This window comes from Carassius auratus, linkage group LG30F, assembly GCF_003368295.1.
Source record: "Carassius auratus strain Wakin linkage group LG30F, ASM336829v1, whole genome shotgun sequence".
Taxonomy (NCBI): Eukaryota; Metazoa; Chordata; class Actinopteri; order Cypriniformes; family Cyprinidae; genus Carassius; species Carassius auratus.
This window is the reverse complement of record NC_039294.1, coordinates 2,163,638-2,183,579: the sequence shown is the minus strand read 5'-3', so window position 1 is coordinate 2,183,579 and position 19,942 is coordinate 2,163,638. Positions and strand designations below refer to the sequence as shown.

The 19,942-nt window shown below is 32.5% G+C and overlaps 1 protein-coding gene across 4 annotated transcripts in view; it reads right to left on the bottom strand.

Moving 5' to 3' along the window:
- LOC113068017 (ras-specific guanine nucleotide-releasing factor RalGPS1) overlaps positions 1 to 19,942 on the bottom strand; it is a 125,593-nt gene extending 105,651 nt beyond the window's left edge. For 2 of the 4 annotated variants that reach the window (XM_026240569.1, XM_026240572.1), the window contains exons 1-2: positions 19,676 to 19,942; positions 5,796 to 5,923 (exon numbers count right to left, since the gene is read on the bottom strand). In XM_026240569.1, the coding sequence (XP_026096354.1) occupies positions 5,796 to 5,852 (57 nt within the window). In that variant the 5' untranslated portion in view covers positions 5,853 to 5,923; positions 19,676 to 19,942. Of the gene's footprint in view, positions 1 to 5,140; positions 5,215 to 5,795; positions 5,926 to 19,675 lie in introns of those variants that run through there. The other 2 variants (XM_026240570.1, XM_026240571.1) reach the window with 2 other exon arrangements.

Here is a 19,942-nt window from a genome sequence, read left to right as displayed (position 1 = left end):
TTTGAGAATAAAGTCAAAATGTTTAGAGAATAAAGTCGTAATACTACGAGAATAAAGTCGTAATACTACGAGAATAATTTGAAATGTTTAGAGAATAAAGTCGTAATACTTTGAGAATAAAGTCATAATACTACGAGAATAAAGTCAAAATATTTCAAGAATAAAGTCATAATACTACGAGAATAAAGTCAAAATGTTTTGAGAATAAAGTCATAATACTACGAGAATAAAGTCAAAATATTTCAAGAATAAAGTCGTAATACTACGAGAATAAAGTGAAAATGTTTAGAGAATAAAGTCGTAATACTACGAGAATAAAGTCGTAATACTACGAGAATAATTTGAAATATTTTGAGAATAAAGTCGTAATACTTTGAGAATAAAGTCATAATACTACGAGAATAAAGTCAAAATATTTCAAGAATAAAGTCATAATACTACGAGAATAAAGTCTAAATGTTTTGAGAATAAAGTCATAATACTACGAGAATAAAGTCAAAATATTTCAAGAATAAAGTCGTAATACTACGAGAATAAAGTGAAAATGTTTTGAGAATAAAGTTGTAATACTACGAGAATAAAATCAAAATGTTTAGAGAATAAAGTCGTAATACTACGAGAATAAAGTCTAAATGTTTAGAGAATAAAGTTGTAATACTACGAAAATAAAGTCAAAATGTTTAGAGAATAAAGTCGTAATACTACAAGAATAAAGTCAAAATGTTTAGAGAATAAAGTCAAAATGTTTAGAGAATAAAGTCGTAATACTACAAGAATAAAGTCAAAATGTTTAGAGAATAAAGTCGTAATACTACGAGAATAAAGTCTAAATGTTTCGAGAATAAAGTCGTAATAATACGAGAATAAAGTCTAAATGTTTCGAGAATAAAGTCGTAATATCACGAGAATAAAGTCCAAATGTTTAGAGAATAAAGTTGTAATACGACGAGAATAAAGTCTAAATGTTTCGAGAATAAAGTTGTAATACGACGAGAATAAAGTCTAAATGTTTAGAGAATAAAGTCGTAATACTACGAGAATAAAGTCTAAATGTTTAGAGAATAAAGTTGTAATACGACGAGAATAAAGTCAAAATGTTTGGAGAATAAAGTCATAATACTACAAGAATAAAGTCAAAATGTTTTGAGAATAAAGTCGTAATACTACAAGAATAAAGTCAAAATGTTTAGAGAATAAAGTCGTAATACTACAAGAATAAAGTCAAAATGTTTAGAGAATAAAGTCGTAATACTACAAGAATAAAGTCTAAATGTTTAGAGAATAAAGTCAAAATGTTTAGAGAATAAAGTCAAAATGTTTAGAGAATAAAGTCAAAATGTTTAGAGAATAAAGTCGTAATACTACGAGAATAAAGTCAAAATGTTTAGAGAATAAAGTCGTAATACTACAAGAATAAAGTCAAAATGTTTAGAGAATAAAGTCAAAATGTTTAGAGAATAAAGTCGTAATACTACGAGAATAAAGTCAAAATGTTTAGAGAATAAAGTCGTAATACTACAAGAATAAAGTCAAAATGTTTAGAGAATAAAGTCAAAATGTTTAGAGAATAAAGTCGTAATACTACGAGAATAAAGTCTAAATGTTTCGAGAATAAAGTCGTAATACTACGAGAATAAAGTCAAAATGTTTAGAGAATAAAGTCGTAATACTACGAGAATGAAGTCTAAATGTTTCGAGAATAAAGTTGTAATACGACGAGAATAAAGTCAAAATGTTTGGAGAATAAAGTCAAAATGTTTGGAGAATAAAGTCGTAATACTACGAGAATGAAGTCTAAATGTTTAGAGAATAAAGTCGTAATACTACAAGAATAAAGTCAAAATGTTTAGAGAATAAAGTCAAAATGTTTAGAGAATAAAGTCGTAATACTACGAGAATAAAGTCTAAATGTTTCGAGAATAAAGTCGTAATACTACGAGAATAAAGTCAAAATGTTTAGAGAATAAAGTCGTAATACTACAAGAATAAAGTCAAAATGTTTAGAGAATAAAGTCGTAATACGACGAGAATAAAGTCTAAATGTTTCGAGAATAAAGTCGTAATACCACGAGAATAAAGTCAAAATGTTTGGAGAATAAAGTCATAATACTACAAGAATAAAGTCAAAATGTTTTGAGAATAAAGTCGTAATACTACAAGAATAAAGTCAAAATGTTTAGAGAATAAAGTCGTAATACTACAAGAATAAAGTCAAAATGTTTAGAGAATAAAGTCGTAATACTACAAGAATAAAGTCTAAATGTTTCGAGAATAAAGTCGTAATACCACGAGAATAAAGTCAAAATGTTTGGAGAATAAAGTCATAATACTACAAGAATAAAGTCAAAATGTTTAGAGAATAAAGTCGTAATACTACAAGAATAAAGTCAAAATGTTTTGAGAATAAAGTCGTAATACTACAAGAATAAAGTCAAAATGTTTCGAGAATAAAGTCGTAATACGACGAGAATAAAGTCTAAATGTTTCGAGAATAAAGTCGTAATACTACAAGAATAAAGTCTAAATGTTTCGAGAATAAAGTTGTAATACGACGAGAATAAAGTCAAAATGTTTGGAGAATAAAGTCAAAATGTTTAGAGAATAAAGTCAAAATGTTTAGAGAATAAAGTCAAAATGTTTAGAGAATAAAGTCGTAATACTACGAAAATAAAGTCAAAATGTTTAGAGAATAAAGTCGTAATACTACAAGAATAAAGTCAAAATGTTTTGAGAATAAAGTCGTAATACTACAAGAATAAAGTCAAAATGTTTAGAGAATAAAGTCGTAATACGACGAGAATAAAGTCTAAATGTTTCGAGAATAAAGTCGTAATACTACAAGAATAAAGTCAAAATGTTTTGAGAATAAAGTCGTAATACTACAAGAATAAAGTCAAAATGTTTAGAGAATAAAGTCGTAATACGACGAGAATAAAGTCTAAATGTTTCGAGAATAAAGTCGTAATACTACAAGAATAAAGTCTAAATGTTTAGAGAATAAAGTCAAAATGTTTAGAGAATAAAGTCGTAATACTACGAGAATAAAGTCAAAATGTTTAGAGAATAAAGTCGTAATACTACAAGAATAAAGTCAAAATGTTTAGAGAATAAAGTCAAAATGTTTAGAGAATAAAGTCAAAATGTTTAGAGAATAAAGTCGTAATACTACGAGAATAAAGTCAAAATGTTTAGAGAATAAAGTCGTAATACTACAAGAATAAAGTCAAAATGTTTAGAGAATAAAGTCAAAATGTTTAGAGAATAAAGTCGTAATACTACGAGAATAAAGTCTAAATGTTTTGAGAATAAAGTCGTAATACTACAAGAATAAAGTCAAAATGTTTGGAGAATAAAGTCGTAATACTACGAGAATAAAGTCTAAATGTTTAGAGAATAAAGTCGTAATACTACAAGAATAAAGTCAAAATGTTTAGAGAATAAAGTCAAAATGTTTAGAGAATAAAGTCGTAATACTACGAGAATAAAGTCTAAATGTTTCGAGAATAAAGTCGTAATACTACGAGAATAAAGTCAAAATGTTTAGAGAATAAAGTCGTAATACTACAAGAATAAAGTCAAAATGTTTAGAGAATAAAGTCGTAATACGACGAGAATAAAGTCTAAATGTTTCGAGAATAAAGTCGTAATACCACGAGAATAAAGTCAAAATGTTTGGAGAATAAAGTCATAATACTACAAGAATAAAGTCAAAATGTTTTGAGAATAAAGTCGTAATACTACAAGAATAAAGTCAAAATGTTTAGAGAATAAAGTCGTAATACTACAAGAATAAAGTCAAAATGTTTAGAGAATAAAGTCGTAATACTACAAGAATAAAGTCTAAATGTTTCGAGAATAAAGTCGTAATACCACGAGAATAAAGTCAAAATGTTTGGAGAATAAAGTCATAATACTACAAGAATAAAGTCAAAATGTTTAGAGAATAAAGTCGTAATACTACAAGAATAAAGTCAAAATGTTTTGAGAATAAAGTCGTAATACTACGAGAATAAAGTCGAAATGTTATGAGAATAAAGTCGAAATAATTAGAGAATAAACCTAACCCTAAATGTTCACATATTTGGAATTTTCACAAAGAAAACAGTTTAATTTAATGAAATGTTTCACATAAATACAGCGATCTGATCATTAAAGAACTTGAAAAAAACTTTGTAAGACACATTATTAGTGTTTCGCTATAAAAAAGATTTTGAAAGCGGAGACATTAAAGGTAGGTCTATCAAAAGCATGAATCTTATTGCTTTTGGGTGGATGCCGCACTACAAATAGTGAATGCAATGGAAGATATGAAATTTTATTTCCAAGCATACTGTCCCCGCGAGTATGACACATGGTATGATTTCTGCTAATAATCCCACATATATTTGTAGTGTATTAAAAAAAAAAGCGTTAAATAAGGAAGCTACAGTGCCCCCCCCCAAAAGGAATGTCGATTGGGTGTGTGAGCTGATGTTAAGATAAAAAGTTGTTCCTGTTCAGTCTGTTAATAAATATCATATTCTTGATATTAAGCGGTTTCCGTGAGTCCTTAAAGCTGACTCTTCCTCATCCCAGCAAAATCAAAATGAACGCTTTTTTTCAACGTGGCAAAAAAAAAAAAAAAAAAAAAAAAAAAGCACAATGTAATCTTTGCACTTTTATAGCTACTTCGCTATACTGAGGTCTTCCTAAACAAATTTATTTAGCGGTTATGACTTAAAAGCCTCTGGCCATTGCATTGAGGTGCTTCACAAACATGTTTGAGATTGGCTACAATGCTCAACACATATTGTAAATAGAAACGTCTCACGAGCAACCAAAAGGCTGGTATTGTTATGTTTTTAAAAATTAAGTATTGTACATTATTTATATTTACATTTAGAAATTTAGTGGATGATTTTATCCAAAGTGACTTACAAATGAGGACAATAGAAGCAATCAAACCAACAAAAGAGCAATGATATATAAGTCCCAGTTAGTCTAACACAGTATTCATATCAGTGTGTTATTTTTTAATATTAAAGAAAATAGAAAACAAGTAGATACAATAGAAAAAGAACAGAGAACACTAGTGTTAGAGACAGATTGTAATAGATTATATTATTAACAGATGTATAAAATATAGAAATGTTTTGCCTACCAGGGTTACAGGTGCTTGAGCCATTGTTAAAGCTCAGAGTGTAAAATCCTTCTCCTGACTCCCAAGATCATCTACTGTGTGATGCAATGTATGTTAATGATGCAATTTTGTGTACATCAACACTTATTTGTGTTCAATTATTTTAGCAAGTGAAGGGTTTTTTTAATTCATTGTATGTGCTAAAAAATCCTGTGTACATAAGCAGCGAGCTACTAGTGTATTTTAATATTACATTTTTTTGTAATTTTTGCTGTGTTTGTCATTTTTATAAGTTATTGATTTTTTGTTTTAAATGAATATGTCTAATCGCTTTTATTCATTTTTATTTTAGTTGTAGATATTTTAGTACATAAATAACAATGAAAATGAGACACACTGCTTTGCCAACTATCTGAAATAAAATAATTTTTAAAAATACTTTATTTCAGTTAGTGTTTGTTTGTTTTTTATGGTTTTAGTTAGCAGTAATAACCTTGTACACGAGTCATTAAAGAACCATACAGTTATAACTAAACACTACAAATAAATCCTATCCTGTCATACTGCTGAAATAAGTACATTTTATTCCCAATGATGAGTAAATCTTTATTCATCAGTTAGTTTCAAAATATTATTATATTTGATTTTGAATTGTTAAGAAAGGGGGAGCGGTTACCTCAGAGGAGGCGGAGCTAATGCTGGTGCCATCTGATAGGCCGTTTCTACGGTACATGCTGGAGAATCAGCCAATGGGGTGGAGAGACGGCCCTCAGCCAGACCCCACATATGACAAATCTTCCATACCTGAAGACAGACAGAGAAACATTAAAAATATTAAGATGCATATACATTGCATAGAATATCTGACTCGGATGCTTCAAAGGAGTTTGTGGTTACAGATGAAGTGGATTCAATCGTTTGACTGGTGGTTTATGTGTGTGTGTTCATAAGAAAAACTGAAGCTAATCGTCTAAGGAGCTCCACAGGGACTTGGTTTGGTCTCTTTCCCAGATGGCCAGAGGAAGCCCCAGCATACCTGACTGACCGATGAACCGCCCAGGCTGGGAAAGAGCACAGCAAGTAGGAAAGAATGTGACTTTTACAATGGAAATCCTCTCGGATCATGCACACAGTGATCAAAACACTTAATGGGTTTTGGGAAAGTTCTCCACACTCAGCTGGAGATCTGAAACAGTCAATCCATTAGCAAATAGCAATACAACCCCACTTCGGTTTAAGAATCGGGAAATTGCATTTACAATGAAAACCATGTTGCTGTAAATGAAAGCTTCTTTTAATCTCCGCTCCAACGGTGTGATTTTTTTATCAAGTATAACACTATAACACTATCTGAACTACAGAGCTGTTGCTATGTTCTGACTAATTGTATGCAAACATTTCACAACACGACGTGCATCAACAAACAGATCGGAGTGTGAAGGATCACCAGCAGCATCAGTTGCATCCTTTCTGAAGAAAACAAGTCTGGTCAACCAGAAAATCTATAGCAAATCAACTGTCATGTTTGTCAGAAATCATGCTTAGGTGCTCATTAACATATGACCACTTATACATCAAATACTGTTGCAAGAATGCTTGACTGATATTGTAAATATAAACCACTATGAAAGTGCATATTATGGCCTCTTGCATTATAAGACTAAGGCCTGATTTGACCTGTTGTCGAAGTCAAAGCACTCAGAGGAGCTGTGATGACCTCTAGTGGTCATATGAGTTTCTTATGATTGCTTATGAAAGTTTTTCAATGTGAAATCCACACATTATTGGCTCATTATCAATATACTGATCTGACTGCACAGCATACCTTTTTAAAATCCATAAAATGGAAAGCCCACAAAACAGTGAAAAGTTTGGGGATGACAAATTATATATATATATATATATATATATATATATATATATATATATATATATATATATATATATATATATTTTTTTTTTTTTAATTTAAAATCATTGTTTTCTATTAGAATACTGTATATTGTAATTTATTCCTTTATTCCTCCTGTGTTCAGTGTCACACGATCTTCAGAAATCATTCTAATATGATTATTTGCTGCATAAGAAACATTTCTGATTATGATCAATTTTGAGAACAGTTGTACTGCTTTTATATTTTTTTTGGAAACCATGATGCATTTTCTTTTCAGGATTTTTTTATGTTTTTACTTTTGATCAATTTAATTCATCTTTATTAATGAATAAAATCATTTATTTTTCAAAAACAAAACACTAGTTCTAACACTATTTTTGAATGATAGTGTATTTAACGCATGATCAAATCTGTTGACTGATCAGCATTATAAAAAAAAAAATAAAAAATTTGATGATTTAAAAACCAAACTTTAATTTGTTAAAAAAAAGTGTCTTGATAGTGATTGTTGTTATGTGTCTTTCAAGTTGCATACTAAATAACATACTAAAAATAAACTACTAACAAAAAATAGAAACAATATACTTAATATATACAGTAGATGCAAACAATAACACTCAGTCATACCACAAGATGGCAGCGCACAACTACAGATGACTCTGTACTACAGTACAGTAAGAGCTTTGTTTCAAACATCCATTTAAATGTTAAATCACTCAATTCACATCAATATTCAACTCATGGAAAATGATATTTATCTACTGTATATTTCAATAATATTAACACGTGTTGTGTGAATCTGAGAGGTCCTTTTGCATGCTTTTTCTAATTTAAAATAACCACAAACATAACAATATGAGTGAAAACGGTATAGATTTAAATAATCTCAGTTTTCCAGTGTGACCCTGGGCGGCACACAATCAGGGTGAAGCACAAAGTCTTCTCCATTCAGCTGAATTGGAGATGGCTCAAATTTCTCTCCGCTGCAACTTCTAACCCGTTCAAAACCACACCCCAGACCCCTCCATCTCTCTCACACCAGAGCTGTCTGATTATAATCTGAAAGCGTTTCTGATAATATCAGCCACTGTAATCCCCCATGAGTCAGTGATAATACTCGCTCACACATCAGTATTACAGCGGATCACCAGCAGCAGTCATCACCCGCTTGAGACGCCACCTGGACTGAGAGCGGGTGTGAAAGCTATTAAGTGTTTCCAAGGAGACGCACATTAGTTCATCTCCCGCTTTCACTTGGTCCACTTCAATTGAGTGGGAGCCTCGATTATTATTGTTTTTCACAATACAGGCTTGAAGAATGAACTTCACTTGAAGGGTTAAATTGAGCAAGAACACCTGCTCAATCCTTAAACCAAAGTGTTCAGCAAATACAGAACACCTATTGTAGTATAGTGTAGCATAGCAAATTATTTCTTATAATACTGTGTAGTTTTAGGGCTGCGGGATACATTTCATGCAATATTTAATGCTCATCTTGTCAGTGAAGCTGGTTCTGTAATCAGCGGTTAATCTCCATCACCTGTGCGCTTTCACACGGCTTTCACAGAGCCGCTGGTCACTGACAAGCTGCACAGCATAGCATAGTATAGCTTAGCATATAGCATATACTATACTACAGTATAGTGGTGGAGTATAGTATCGTAAAGCAGAACTGTGTAGAATAGCATGGTATAGTTTAGTATGCGTAGTATAGCATACAGAGATATACCAAGTTATGTTATAGTATAGTATAGTAGTATACTATAGCAAAGCATATAGTGATACACTATTCTAAAGTATAGTATACTATACTACAGTACAGTGTAGTATAGCATGGTATAGTATAGTATGAGTAGTATAGCATATGGTTATATACCTAAGTATAGTATAGAATAGCATAGTAAAGTACAGTATAGTATAGCACAGCATAGTATCGCATAGCATATAGTAATATACTATACTACACTAACAGTGTAGCATGGTATAGTATAGTATGCATAGAATATCATACAGTGATACACAATAGTATAGTATAGTAAAGTCAAGCAAGGCACAGCATAGTATAGCATAGCATAGCTTAGCATATATACAGTGTAGTATAGCATGGTATGCATATTATAGCATACGGTGATAAAAAATAGTATAGTATAATATGTGATCCTGGACCACAAAATCAGTCTTAAAATGTACATCTTTCGAAACTGAGATTTATACATCATCTGAAAGCTGAATAAATAAGCTTTTGATAGATTAATGAATTATTAGGATCTGACCATATTTGGCTATTTTAACTTAACTATTTGAAAACCTGGAATCTGATGGTGCAAAAAAAAATTACAAATATTCACCTTTAAAGTTGTCCAAATGAAGTTCTTAGCAATGCATATTACTAATCAAAAATTAAGTTTAGATATATTTACAATAGGAAATTACATAGTCTCTTCATGGAACATGATAATTACTTAATATCCTAATGATTTTTGGCATAAAAGAAAAATCTATAATTTTGACCTACACATATATACCCCAGCGATTTAAGACTGGTTTTGTGGTAAAGGGTCACATAATATAGTATAGTACAGTATAGTCCAGGAATAAGAGTTTATTTGCTTTTTTAAATTTTGGTTAAAAACTAAACAACTATATTCTATATTTTTCTCATTTTATGAAGATTTAAAATGGTATTGTAAACTGTGGTTATTTACCGATAAACTTTAACTTAATATTTTAACGAAGACTTATTTTATTCAGCTGCTTTTCAAATTGACATTTAAGAAAGTATGGTAATTTAAATATTTAAATAAACAATATTTGAATCAACGTTTACATATCACATCCAACACAACAAACATTTTAGAAATATTAAAAGATTACTCCGTTCCAGTGGTTATACATTTTTCAAGTATCTGTACTTCAGAGTATTATTTCCATACGTTTACATCTCACAAAAAAAGACCAAGCTGATGGTATAAAAATGCTTGAATGAGGACATGCCTGTATTTGAATGTTACCGTCTTTAAAGGGTAGGTTACTTTAGGTAAAAACTAAATAATGTTAACATAATGCAAATTAATACCCATGCATCTTTCCACAGCTGTAGCAGTTTCAATAGATAGTGTTCTTCTCATAGTATATTTTTCACCATGCATTTACAATCATTTTGTTTTTCTTCATTTTTAAATACTGTATGGTATATTTTGTTATTTTGACTTGAATTTTCAGTAACCTTGAAATTTATTTTGATGGTGTATGTTTTGGTAATTAAAAAGCTTGCTTTTCAGCAGTGCAAAAACTTTCTGCCCAGTCCAAAGATTTCTTCAAACTCAACTGCAAATAACAAACGAACTTTCACAACTTTACTGTGTCAAGCAGAAACATGCACATCAATGACACATATTCAGTGTTCAGTTTCAAGCAAGGTTAAAACACACACACAGGTTACTTAATTTAGGATCCTGGTCAGGTGTTAGAGAGTTCTGTTAACAGCTAGATTTATATATTCGTGTTCCCTCCGCTGTGTATTAGTCATCCCCTTTGTCTTCAATCACACTAGGGGTGCGCGATAAATATCGTCCGATAATTAATGCGCATCTGTCAGTAAAGCCGGTTCTCTAATCAGCGGTAAAGTCCATTAGGTGTGTGATTTCACATAGAGTAGCTGTTACTACACGGAGCCGATGTTAACTGACAAGCTGCGCAAATAAACGCTGGATCTCTTTAATTATCCCTCATCTCTCTGTCATGTCCATTAAAGCAGCTGTGAGGTGCTGCAATTATACGCTCGGTCTGAAGTGCTATTAAGCTCACTCCAGGATCGGTCCTCCACACACACACACACTAAAGCACGCATTAAGCAATACAGACGTTTTGGCCAAAGGTTGGTGCAGCATGCATAATGCATACAAAGTCTCTCATGACTCATTTGATATCGAAATGTTTCTAGACATGACTGATCCCAATACAGACTCAATCAAGACTGTGTGCTAAGGATGCAACAGCTTGTTTCGTGTCTAAGGTCATCAATGCGTACTTACGATGGGGAATTGTTTAATTTGGACTTCTCTGTGCATGCTCTTTGAGGTGGTGACCATAGACCTGCATTATATGAGTCACAGACAAGAACGGTTTGACCTAAAAATATCTAAATGGGAAATACTGTGGAAACAAAGACACCTACATCCTGGATGTCCTTGAGGTTAGCTAAAACATACCAAATTTAATTTGAAAGTGAACTATCCCTTTAAAAGAAACTGCACATTCAAATAACTATAATCACACGAAACAGGCTTAAGTTACTCTAACAGTAATTCTACAAGAACCAGTTCATCAGGTAGAGAGACAGCACATTTTCTGTATTATTCAGAGCTTGTTAATGAGAACTGGAAACAGGAAAACCCAAATATTAATTGGTCTTTTAAGCACCATTTTTGATCGAAGTCTATGGACAGCATCAAACTTATATTTTTATGGATAATGATATCTTAGAATGTCCTGAAGAGAACAGTGAAAAGTTTAGTCTAAGATGGTGGATAGAGTATAAGAAAAGGATAAAAATGTATTATGAAATTAAGAGCCAGGGGATGAAAACTAAGTGAAATTAAGGATCAGGGTAAATTTTGTCTTCTGGGAAAGTAAACTCTGAAGAATGGTACTAAATGAAACAAATATTTATTTTTAAACAAAATAAGAAATGTTTACAAAAGGAAAGAATATGCAGGAACTGCAGGTTTATTTTATTTATTTTTTTAAATGGTGTCCAGTTTAATTGTTCAGGACAAACAAAGAGGCTCATGAACAACTATCAGAAGAAGAAAAAAAAAAAAAAAAAAAAAAAAAAGGCCTACCACAGTATTAAGAATCGAGCGTATATAAACTTTTGAACATGGTAATTTTTTTAATAAATTCAGCTATTATTTTATCTTGTGGACTATGCATCTTTGAATACCAAATTCAAGACAGTACTAAAAATAACATACACTTTGCACGACCCCTCTTATTTAGTTAAAATCATGAACATTATGCAGATTCTGTAAGGTGTTTGTAAAGTTTTGACCTCAACGGTATATAACATTTAATTACAAAATTAACTGAAAGGGTATTTCACCACTGACAAGATGGGCTTTTAAATCAAACTTGTCTATGCAGTAAAAAAGTGATTTTGTTTGAAAAATTGGCTGTGGTATCATTGTCTTAGGAAAACTTGAATGCACTGGGTTACAAAAATGCAGAGGAAAAACCCCAGATAGCAATTTAACAATACAAAATATTTGAAAACGGGCAAAGCTGGCGTTTAATCGTTCTAAAATTTGACTGAAAATTCTAAATGTTGCCTTGGCAGCTTCTGTAAGTGCAGTGTTGCTTTAATATCACCGCTCTACATCTACTTCCTGCGTCACGCATGTGAGTTTCAGTCTGATCAGAGCAGAAACTCACGCACTCATCTGCAGTATTTCTCGCTAGTCAACCGTGAGAATGAACTCTTAACTTCACAGGTCAGGTTCAGCTCTAGAACACTCATGCATATTAGCTGGACCGAACCGGAGGAAAAAAATACTAAATAAATCCCTAAACATTTACCAGAACCAAGTACACACTGGCAGATTGAGCACTGATAACCAGATGGATGATGGCATGACACATAAGATGAAAACGCGTTTTGACTAGTAGAAGGCATCCACCCTCAATGGAGATATTTACAGCAGAAACGATGTGTGCATTTTTTATCCCAGGGATCATACTTGGCAACAAAGTGCTTTTTTCTCACCCCTCCCACAATCCTCGGCTGCAGGAGACCATCACCATGGCAACAGCAAACCACTTGGAATGTGGGCCGGCTGGCTGCGGTTGTGAGCTTCTGAATGGAAACCGAACCCTGAGCGCAGCAGGGATACTTCACCCGGGATGTCATGGAGAAAGTTTTATCCGAGACTCCCTGAAAGAATATGTGTTGTTCTGAATCTGTTCTGAATCATACTGCTTCAGAGCTGTGCTTTATTTGTGATAATGACTGCCTGACTGTACATTATTCAACTTATCAGTTATATAACAAATGAAAAAAAAAAAGTATAAATTATATACACACACATATATACATACATACATACATACATACATGCATACACACACACACACCCACGTTTAGCAGTCATTATACAAAATATATATATAAGATAAAAATGCATAATTTGACTGTAAATGAATTGTAGATTAATCGGGTTACTTTAAACATAGTGAACTTACAAAAGTTATTAAAAATGATTTGTTAGCTCCAATAAAGTAAAATACAAATATTAGACCGAAATCTTAAACCGAAAATGAAAATTATAAATGTTTTTTGGAAACTAACTACATAAATATGTTTAAATGCTACAAATACTAAAGTAGAACAAAAAATAAATAAAAAATACAATTTTGCCTTGGCAACTAACTGAAATAAATAAGTTTAGGTTTTAAAATGACTGAAGCAGAAATAAAAAAGCCTTGGCAACTAACTGAAATAAATTTAAGTGCTAAAACGCCTAAAACAGAAAAGTTAAAAATAAATAAATATTAGAAATGCTAACTGAAAATAAATGTTTAATAAAATTACTAAAACTAAAATTAAAACTACTAACTGAAATAAATTTAAGTGCTAAAATTACTAAAATGGAAAGTGCTAAAATAAAAAAAAGTGATGTTATTAACTGAAATAAAAATTAAGCTAAATAAAAAAAAATATAGAAAAAAAATACAAAAAACACATAATTAAAACAATTCAATATCTGTAAATAAACTAGTTCAAAATATTTTAATTGTATATAAATAATACTAAGAATGCATGCTGTATGTCAGCATCAGATGGTAAGGATAAGCACTGTGCTCATCATAACCTCTTCCAAAACGAAGGCCCAGCTGTGAAGCCGTGCAGATAAAAGAAGAAGAGAACTTCCCAGAGCTTCTCAGATGACTGGAGCACTGATGGACGCGTCCTCAGATGCACCGCAGAGATGATCTGATCTGAGATTCAGTGCAGCTGTTTCTAATGGATCCAGTGTCATCGTCAGGGGAGTAAGAGAGGAAGACAGGAGAGCAGGGAGGTGACTGTGACACTCAGTGGGCAGGCGGTCAAGAAATACTATCGTTTACTAATATTAATCAAATGCATCCTTAAAGGGTTAAATAAGGTACAAAGGTGATGCTTTTGAAAAATTATCATCCGAGTGACAGCTTTTTAACCTTTTTTTTCTGAGAGCGACGGGTTAATATGAAAATACAGAGCAGGACATTTTCCAAACAAGCTATGGTGAGGAAGAACTGTTCTTACAGTCAACGACAAGTTTAATTGTTTAACTCCACAATAATATGGAATTCAATTAACGCCTGATGTTTTTCTATTAGAAAACTAGACAATTAACTTGTCTAGTTTTCAAAAGCTTTAAAATGTATTCACACAATCAGACTTTAGAGTCCGAACTATGAATTTAAGTTTAGGGTCAATAAGATTTTTTTTTTTTTTTTAAGAAACTTAAGTTTAGCAAGGATTGATTAAATGAATCAAAAAAAGTGACAGGAAAGACACTTACTGTAAGAATCTTAAGAATATTTTTTATTTTAAATAAATGCTTTCTATTCAAAGAACTGTAAACACCTGATGGTTTCTACAAAAATCTGAAACAGCACTTTTCTGTTTTCAACACTGCTAATAATCAGAAATGTTTCTTGAGCAGCAAATCAGCATATTAGAATAATTTCTGAAGATCATGTGACACTGAAGACTGGAGGAATGATGCTGAAAATGAAAGCTTTTCATCATAGTAATAAATGACATAATATCTGACAGCAGAAAGCAGTTGTTGATATTTCACAATATTGCTGGTTTTACTTTATTTGCTATAGTTATTGTTTGTATTGTATTTTTGACAACAACCGATAGAAATGCAGCCTTTGTGAACATAAGAGACTTTCAAAAACTTTTGAATGTTAGTGTAAATACATAAACATAAATTTTGTTTTACGGTTTTGGCTCTTATTTTTTAACTGGTGTAGATAAAACAAACACAGAGTTTTTTGTTCCTGTCAAATTCCACATACATATTTTCACTTTTCATTTGTATTTGCAAAGTGTGTTATTGCAAATCTTTTTTCTTTGCTTTTCAATTCCACAAAATAAAAATAATGATAATAATAACAACAAATAACTGTATTGCAAAGATAAAATAACTCGTAGCGTGATAAAACAGTCACATTTATGTCAGGCAGCAACAGGGCTGCTATTATCACCAGAATGGAACGGAGCAGGTGCTCACATCTCAAATGTCTCACACATGCTCGCTGCTTCACAAATCCAGACATGGAAAGAAATAATTGGGTCAGAATCGAATATTTCACACACTTTGACAACATATTTTGTGCATTTTTAATGCTGTGTGGCTCTGAGGGCGAGAACTTCATCTGTACGAGCTCGCCTTTGAACTGACGGCTCAACACCTAAAAATAGCAGCACAGCAGGCCAAAGAGTAAAAAAAAAAAAAAACTTGGACAAATATCAATTCAGGTTGCAAATAGCTGGACCTACTGCTCCGCTGATGAGTGTTTTTAAAAGGCCAATATTTAGAGGGAACATATAATTTTTTATTTCTATTACATTTACAAAATACTGCCAATTACTACATGAACAAATTTAACTCCAAACACATTTGAAAACAGAGTTTGCACCATTCATTTAGGATCTGCCTGACTGAGATCGATCTACAGTATAAAGATGACAACTGCTCCGAATTTCTCCCTGTACACATGCAACAAGAGATCTTTAGGCAAGCGCTTCAAGTACATTATCTGTAATTAATCAAGTTCTGTGAAACGAGCGCCACTGATTCAATGTCAGCAGAACTCGACGCCTTCAACAGGAAGCTGTAAGATAACGCAGCTCTTGATCACTGATCTCTGAAGCCTTGTTCATATCATGCACGTCAGAGTTGTGTTTCTCTAAAAGCATTAATTAGACAGCATCTGTTAACAGTGTAGCTGGCAGTTTCTGGGCTCAAGCTGATCCAGGCTGGAGGAGTCTTATGTAACATTAGGCCTATTATTATGGCACTATATAATTATCAGCGCTGAAAGGGCCAGAGTTTGTTCGATTAAAATAACGAACGAGTCATGATTCTTCAACACAGTTATGCTAATACTATCATATACCCTCATCAGAGAAAGCCATAACACTGAATGACTGTTTATGTAGACCGTTTGTGGTATGTACTGTAAGCAAAAGATGGTCAGACTGGATTTTAGAGACTTACTGTACAAACTGGAAAGATCAACAACACACGTACATTTCCTGGTTCAGTTCCAGGCTGTTTTACTGATGCACGCTTACTCAAAAGTGCAGCTTTCAATTATTCGTACTCTTTCAAATGCATGTTTGTGTGAAAAATAAATCTCTTACACTTTAGTACAGGGACCAAGTCTCACTTAATAACTTTAATAATAAAGATATTGGCTGTTTATTAGTACTTATAAAGCACATATTGTGCATGACTATATTCTACATCCCTAACAACTACCGTAATAACCATAAGCAGCAAATTAGGAGTTTATTGAAGCAAAAACTGTTTGTTAAAAGCAAGATTTGGACATTAATATAAAGTGTGACCAAAACTCTTGTTTACAGTGTGTTTGGGGTCATACATTATGGGGTCTGTAAGATTTTAAATAAAATAGTCTCTTATGTTCACAGAGGCTGCATTTATTCCATTAAAAGTGCAGTAAAATCTCTAATGTTATAACAATTTATAATAAATATTAAAGCTGTATTATTAGCATCAATACTCCAGTGTCACATGATCTTCAGAAATCATTTCCTAATATACTGATTTGCTGCTCAAGAAACATTTCTGATTATTATCAATGTTGAAAACAGCTTCATAGTTTTGTCATGCATTTTATGTTTCAAAAGAACAGCATTTATTTGAAATAGAAATATTTTATGCATTATAAATGTCTTTACTGTCACTTTGGATCAATTAACTGCATCACTGTGGAATAATAAAGTGATGCATATTACATAAAACGTATATAAAATATCTTAATGACCCCTTTGATATCTTGCTGTCATACTTATGAATGGCGGAGTAAACACAACATGGATAAAAGACATGTACAATAACATTACCATCATTTTTTGGGATATGCACTATTAAAAACCATGCAAGTTCAGCACAAGCAAACAACAAGCAGGCCTTAAAGTATATCTGTCAATGACGCTCACTGGAGTGAATGCAGATGTTAAAGTTCAGTAAATGACAGTGGGTGCAACGTGAGGAGCGTGTGTGAGAGATATAAATACAGTCTTGTGAACATGGGCAGCTGGCAGAAGTTTCCTGATCAATGCTGGTGTAATGTCAGACGTTCAGACAGCTGCAGGGGTCCGGGACGCCCTCATCTACCCCCCACTGCTCGACTGCAACTCTACAGACTGACATAACTGCACACACATGAGCATGTACTCTTCCTTCCTGAAGCAGTGAGAAACAACTGTGTTTATGCTGGAACGCAGGGGCAAGCGGGTTTTCATTATACAGTAAAAAAAAAAAAAAATCACTTACAAGGAAAAGTTCACCCAAAAATGAACATTTGTTGAAATCGTACTCACCATCAGGCCATAGAAGATGTAGAGGAGTTCAGATTTGGAGAAATGTAGCAATTGCATTACACAACAGTTGATGCTCTGCAGTGAATGGGTGCCGTCAGAATGAGGGTCTAAAAACATCACAATAATCCACACCACGCCAGTCCATCAGTTCACATCTTTTGAAGATAAAAACTGCATGTATATGGTGCAAAAAGCTGCAATATTGGATTATTGTGATGTTTTTATCAGCTGTTTGGACTCTCATTCTGACGGCACCCATTCACTGCAGAGCATCAACTGTTGTGTAATGCAAATTCTAAATTTCTCCAAATCTGATGAAGAAACAAACTCATCTACATCTTGAATGGACTTGAGGGTGAGGACATTTTCAGCAGTTTTTCATTCCTTCAATACACTATTGTTTATTCAATGCCATTGATTTATCTAGTTTCACTTTCACAAGCATATGTACTTTATATACATGCATACACACACACACACACACACACAAAAACAGGCGCATACTGCTTACAATATATATACAATGATTTTGATAACACTTAAAAGTGCACACATTATTTGGATGACTTTTATGGTGTTTTTTGTAGCTTAGTTTCAGTTATGAAAGTACTTCTGAAAAATATCTTTGTTTGCGTTCAATGGAAGAACAGGTTATGAGCCGACGTGAGAGTTTGTAAATAATGACACAATCTGCCTTTGTAGGTGTAGCTACTACTCTGAATCTTTCTAGATGAAACACTCAGATTCATGACATCTGCTCAGGACAAGGCTATTCACGGGTGTCCCGGTCAACTAAAGCCACATTAGCAGACGCCACAACACACGAATACTACACCGGCTCCTGAGCTGAGGAATGCTCTGGCTCTCTGCCATCAGGAATGAGCACCTGGACTGAGCAGGGCTTCTGAACTTCCCCTCACTTTCTCCAAGTTTCATCCTGGTCAATTACACACATCTCACATCGCCTGCATCGCAGGAGCAAGTATAACAGACATCAGCATCTGAGGAAACAATGGCTTTCTCAACAACAAAAAGATGCTTTGATACTGAAATGGCCTAATTTTTTTTTACAATGGAACACTTGAACAGACCAACCAGAGATGTGCTGTTTATATGGCATCTGCATCAACTATTAATAATAAAAGGAGATTGAGCTGTATAAATAAGCTTTCCATTGATGTATGGTTTCTTATGATAGGACAATATTTGGATGAGGCACAACTATTTAAAAATCTGGAATCAGAGGGTGCAAAAAATAAATAAATAAAAATAAACCACAATCAAAATATTGAGAAAATCACCTTTAAAGTTGTCCGAATGAATTTCAACTTTGCAATGCATATTATTAATCAAAAATTAAGTTCTGATATATTTACGGTGGGAAATTTATAAAATATCTTCATGAATCATGATCGTCACTAGATTTTTCAGACATAAAAGAAAAATCAATAATTTTGACTATGTATTTTTGACCATTGCTATAAATATACCTGTGCTACTTAGGACTGTTTTTGTGCTCCCACAGCACAATATCAGAAGTGTTTGGTATAATATAATAAATCTAATAAGAAAAAAATATGTAAACTATGAAATGATATAAGAACAGTAATTCATTATAAATTTAAAGTAACTAGATATATTTCCTATAAAAATATAGAAATTTATTTTAATGACATTACTTTAGAAATTGTATTATATTTTTACTACATTTCATATAAATACATAAATATTTTTATTTTAAATAATGTTAGTACTACACATATATATATATATATATACACATACATATATATTAGTATTATAATTATAGAAAGTAATAAACAAAATTCTTATAAAAGCATGTAAAAAATATATTTAAATAAGCGAGCTGTTGCTGTCTGATCACACGCGCAACATGTATCACGGTCACGCGCACAGGGCTGTGACCTTTCACCTTTACTAACCCTTCTTAATGAATGACGTGCACAGACTGTTCCTAATCAATACTCCTTCGACTAATCCATAAAATCAATCAAATCAAATCTGGTTCGCCTACCTTATATCTGCGCACTGTGTGATCCTGGATCAATGAGAAGAAACAATCACGTTTTGCCTCCAGTCATCCGTTAAACGAGCTCAACTGCGCATATAATCCAATTCAGCACGTCAGGTTATTATTCCAGAGCGTCAGAGCTGTGTTCTATGTTTATAAATGCAAAGACATTTGCGCGAGATGAACACAAACATGGCAGAGATACACAGACATCATCACACTGTCAAAACAAGAGAAACATTCATGGGCAGGAAGTGTCAGGTGCGTGCC